This window comes from Nymphaea colorata, chromosome 4 (genome assembly GCF_008831285.2).
Source record: "Nymphaea colorata isolate Beijing-Zhang1983 chromosome 4, ASM883128v2, whole genome shotgun sequence".
Lineage (NCBI taxonomy): Eukaryota > Viridiplantae > Streptophyta > Magnoliopsida > Nymphaeales > Nymphaeaceae > Nymphaea > Nymphaea colorata.
The window spans coordinates 26,496,988-26,502,398 of NC_045141.1; the positions used below are offsets into that span (position 1 = coordinate 26,496,988).

General features: G+C 48.7%; 1 protein-coding gene across 1 annotated transcript; it reads left to right on the plus strand.

Annotated features, from left to right (window-relative positions):
* The first annotated feature begins 221 nt into the window (after window positions 1–221).
* LOC116253295 (uncharacterized mitochondrial protein AtMg00860-like) lies at window positions 222–677 on the plus strand. Its single transcript, XM_031628058.1, has one exon. It carries the CDS (start codon window positions 222–224, stop codon window positions 675–677), a length of 456 nt encoding a protein of 151 aa, XP_031483918.1.
* The last annotated feature ends 4,734 nt before the right edge of the window (window positions 678–5,411 follow it).

Sequence of the window (5,411 nt, forward strand, 5' to 3'; positions counted from 1 at the left end):
TTATGTACAAATGTTGAATTAAGTGAAATAGAATTTTCTCTCTCCTAGGGTTGCGGTGTGCACCTAGGTAGAGCTTCCCGTGGTTTTTTTCCTCATCCGAGGTTTTTCCACGTACATCGTGTGTTCTTCTTCCTCTTCCTCTACGTGGTTCGTGTTTCTACAATGAGCAACAGCTCTGCATTGTGTTAGAAATCTTGAGAGAAAATACCCTATATGCAAAGATGTCCAAATGCAGTTTTGGGCAATCATCCATAGGGTATCTGGGACACATCGTGTCCAAAGAAGGAGTGAAAGCCGACCCTGAAAAGCTACAAGCGATGGAGCAGTGGCCACTACCGAAGGACCCACGTGGTATGAGAGGATTCTTAGGCCTCACAGGCTACTACCGACGATTTATTCAGGGATATGAACTGATTGCATCTCCCTTAACTCACATGTTAAAAAAGGGAGAGTTCACATGGACGGATAAGGCTAGAGAAGCCTTCACCAAGCTGAAAGCAGCTATGATGAGTGCACTTGTACTCACCTTGCCAGACTTTACCAAAGAGTTTGTGGTAGAAACAGACGCCAGTGATATTGGAGTTGACGCAGTTTTAAGTCAAGAAAGCCATCCAATTGCCTTCATGTCAAAGGCCTTGACCAGCAAGGCAAAACCGTTATCTACCTATGAGAAATAATTGTTGGCTATAGTCTTGGCAGTTGAAAAATGGAGGCCCTATCTCATTGGGTGAAGATTCGTTGCCAGAACCGATCATAGTAGTCTACGATGCATGGTGAAGCGGAGAATATCAACGCCAACCCAGCAGAGATGGCTAGACAAGCTCCTTGGCTATGACTTTACAATAGAGTACAAGAAGGGTATTGAGAATTGTACAGCAGATTCACTATCGTGCATGCCTGAACAGTTGATGACGCTATCGGTTCTAGGAACAAATTTGTGGGAGCAATTGATCTGTGAACAAGATGAGGATCTGAACCTGAGGTTATTGAAACAATCCCTTAGGCAGAACCCTAATTCAATCCCACATTACAAGATGAGGGGCGATATCCTTTGTAGAAAGAAGAAGACAGTTGTGCCAAAGAACTCCTCACTCAAGCAAGAACTGCTTAAACACTTTCACGATTCAAGGTCATGAAGGCGTTGCCAAGACCTTAGGGCGCATCAAGGCCCAATTCTGGTGGGAAGGCCTCAAAACCAATGTGAGAGACTATGTCAAGGCATGTCCAACATGCCAACGTGAAAAATATGAGGCAACCAAGCCTCCAGGGCACATGAATCTGTTACCTATTCCGGAAAAGCCTTGGGAAGGCGTCTCCATAGACATCATAGACGCCATGCCTCGGGCAGAGGGGAAAGAAGTTGTTCTTGTAGTGGTAGACCGATTAACAAAGTACAGTCATTTCGCGGCCCTTCCCAAGATCTATCATGGGCCGATGGTTGCTAATGTCTACCAAGATTCTGTGCGAAAACTGCATGGGATGCCCCGAACCATTGTATGTGATCGTGACTCCATCTTCCTCAACGCTTTTTGGAGGGAATACATGAAGATGGCGGGAACAATCATCAATTTTAGTACAGTTCACCACCTGCAGACTGATGGGCAGAGCGAGGTGGTGAACAGGACATTAGAAACCTATCTAAGGTGTTACGCTGGCGAGAGACCCAATACGTGGGTCAAGTACTTGTCATGGGCTGAGTGGTCCTACAACACTAACCTGCATTCGGGAACTGGCATAACACCTTACGAGGCTTTATATAGATATCCACCTCCTTCAATTCCATGTTATGAGGTTAACTCGGCTAGGGAGGACAAAGTGGATTGTGCTATGCGCAATCGTGATGAAGTCCTAGCCACCTTGAAGAGTAATATTGAGAGAGCCCAGGCCAGAATGAAGAAAGCACATGACAAAGGGCGGAAAGACGGGGAATTTGAAGTTGGCGGTATGGTTTGGTTGAAAAGACTGCCTATGAGGCAGAAGTCATTACTGGGGCAGCCTTACTCCATGCTTTTGCCTAGGTACTATGGACTATTTCGAGTCTTGCAGAAGGTTGGAAAGGCTGCATATCGAATTGCTTTGCCTCCCACGGCTTTATTGCACCCGGTCTTCCATGTTTCCAGCTTAAGCCTCATCATGGACCTATACCTGAGCATGAAGAACCTATTCCAGATGTCAGACCACGTCCATATCGCATCTTGAAGCATCGTTGGGTCATTAGAGAAGGCCGGGCATGTCATGAAGTGCTAATAGAATGAGAGGGAATCGATGGAGGAACCTTTTGGGAGTTGTTCGATCAAATCACACTCCAATTTCCTATTACAAGAGCTTGGGGACAAGCTCATTCTAAGGAAGGTAGATCTGATACGGTCCAAGCAAGGACCGTGCCTAGAATGGCAGGGGACACGGCCGAGAGCAGCCATCAAGGGCGGGGCCACCCCGCCCTACAGTAGGCTAAGGCCGACCAAGGTCAAATTGACCCAACTCATGGTCAAGAGGGAGGAGTGGGTGGTGCAGACCAAGGCGTTGTCATCGGCAGAGAGGATGAAGGAACACTTAGAGTTGGAGCAGAGGGTGGTGAGGGCGGAATTGCAATGGCTCTAAGTGGAAAAATGGAAGAAGACTCCGGCGTAGATCCGATCTCTTTATCTAAAGACCAAAAAGGTGGGTCTAACTCCGGCCTAGATCGAGTCCACCTTGTGTCGGTCGAACCCGGTCACTTAGGGCCAACCTAGGGCGACGCCTAGGCAAATTTGGATCCAAATCAAAGGCCAAACATGTGCGGTCTAGAGGAGGATCCGTTTAGGATGCGAGACAATAGGTCTCAAACTTGGATTTTCGTTATTTGTTTAAGCATTTTGCTTTTGCGCCTTTGCTTTGGTTGATTTGGACTGGTTCATGAGCTTTGGAACCGGATTTAATCCAAGACTATAAATATTTTGTAAATCTTTCATTTCATATGCAATTAGAAGAATTTGAATTCATTTGTCTCTTGACTCTCTCTCCTCACGGTTCTCTCCTCTCTCCTTGTGCACCTTCTTCCCCACGGCACTTTCTTTTCTTCCTCGTTCTCACATTTGGGAGAAACCGACAGCCATTGCCGATTTTAACCAAGCTTCTGCAAATCCGAGGGCTTCTTCTTATCCTTTGCCTTTTTTCTTCCTCTCTTCTCATCCACTTGCCCAAGGTTCGACGGCTTGAAGCATACGACTCCTCCATTCAAAATCAGAGGTTAGTACGTTAAGATTAAGGTGCTAATTTGTGCAACTCCGTTGAATTGACTTGGGTTAAGATTCAGCCATTAGGAAGTCGTGAACTCTCGATTCTAGCCGTGAGATTCACTATTTTCCTTGGTGGAAGCTTTCCCCATATCCGTTCTTACGGGTCACAAGGGATCTCCTTGGTTGCTCGTGCAAAACCTTAAGTGTTGAAGGCTTTCGTCGATTTAATTGGTCAAAGGAACATGTTCTAGCATTCGGCTCTAGCTTGTATTCTTATGGGAAAAATTCAAAAAAAAAAAAGAAAGGAGAAAAAGAAGAGAAAATAGGCGAGAAAAGAAAGAAAAAGAAAAAGAAAAAGAAGAAAAACGCCCAAAGAAAAAGTATTGAAAATTGAATTCCTGTAAAGTTAGAAGCAAGTTTGGTCGATTTGGGAGTGGCCGGAATTCTGAAATTCTGGCCACCGCTGCACACTTTCCGGCATACATTTGGTATTTTTCGGCCAACATTTGGGACTTCCGGTCTGAGATTCGAGTACACCTTGAGCAGCTTCAAAACATCTCGCAAGGGTGACAGCCACATTTGGGGGAAAACCGGCGGATCGCGTGGAGGATCTCCTAGGTGCACTCACCTAGCCGCCGATGCATTTGGGGATTTCTGGTCGTCATCCCTACATTTGAGGTAAGTGGAATTCTACTTTGGCCTTTCGCAATTCTAACTTTTTATCTCAGCCACGTGGCAGCCATCGAGAGCAAGGAGGGATCCATCGAGATTGAGTTGGAGATTCCCTTCCACATTTGGTGGGCTCGCCCCTCCTTTTGAGGAATCATTTGGGATCAAATCCCATTCATTTAGGTAGTGTCCTTCATTTTAGGACTTAGCCTCCCCTAGCTCACCATTTGTCCTCAACCCCGAACCCATTCACACCCTTAACCTATTTCCAAAACCCCACGTGTGATCTCATTTGGCCTACCCGATCCTACCTTCTAGGCATTTCCTTAGCCTCCCTTCCTAGACTCGTGGAAGGTAGCCTCGATGCACCATACACCTCAGCCTACATTTTAGGAGCTCAATCCCCATCCGGATTTCTCTCCTAGACATTTGCCTAACACCCCTCACTCGCCTCTAGCTAGCCGCCATTTCCATTTGGCTCATTTCCCCCACTCATTTCCCATTTCCAATTATCCAAAGTGCCCTAGACCTACCCTTCCTAAAATATTGGAGTTGACTTTTGACCCCCTTGCCTACATTTGCTCGAACCTAGACTTGGACCCTTGAACCTAGTTGACCTAACCTATCTCGAGCCCAATTCTTACCTCAATCCGAGCTTAGTCGTAAGTTGACCCACCAAGTCCGAGCCTAGCCTAGACTACTCGAGCCCACCTTGTTCCACCCCCTAGGCGGCCACAGCCCTAGCCCCCAAGGCAGCCCGTGGCTTTCTTCCGCAGCCTTGGCCTTCTTGTGGCCAGTGGATCCCAGCCAGCAGCCCTCACACTTGCTGTCGGCCTTTGTGCTTGACTTCAGCCCCTCGCGTGGCCAGGAGGGCCACGCCCGTCGCCTTAGCTTACTACCGAGCTTGGCCAGGAAGGCCGAGCTCTCGGCACCAACAGCGGCCAGGAGGGCCGTCATCGCCTGCAACCCCGGCACCTACTCACGCGCCTGTTCCATCTACTCTCGGCCAGGCGGGCCGAGGCCTCCCTGCGAGTACTGTCCACACTCGGCCAGGAGGGCCGAGACATTGCTGTCTATCGCCGCAACCTGCCTGCTGCGGCCAGCCTTTGCCGGTGCCTGCTGTCTTCAGTCAGCACCTGCCTGCAATCTGCGGCCAATCCCTGCCGACGCCTGCGGCCAACGCCTGTTGCACCTGCAGCCAGCGGCCGTCGCCTGCGGCCTGTTCTCACTTGCGGCCAGCGGCTGGACCAGCCTGCTTTCTTGCGGTCGGTTGCTTACAACCTGTGCCAGCCCTTTTTAGCTGCAGTTTTCGTCATCACCCTCCGCCACTTGGAGTTGTCTTTCTCTCCCGCCTTGTAGCTGCAATACCTGAGGGTGGGTCATCACCTCGTGGTCTTTCTTGCTGCCCTTGCCAAGCGAGTCTTGGCCGGTAACCTCTCTAGACCCTCTATAGATAAGTGGGAGGTTGTTTTTGCTTTCGTACTTTGTTTTAGCCCAGCTTTGGCCATTGTTGTGCATTGAGGT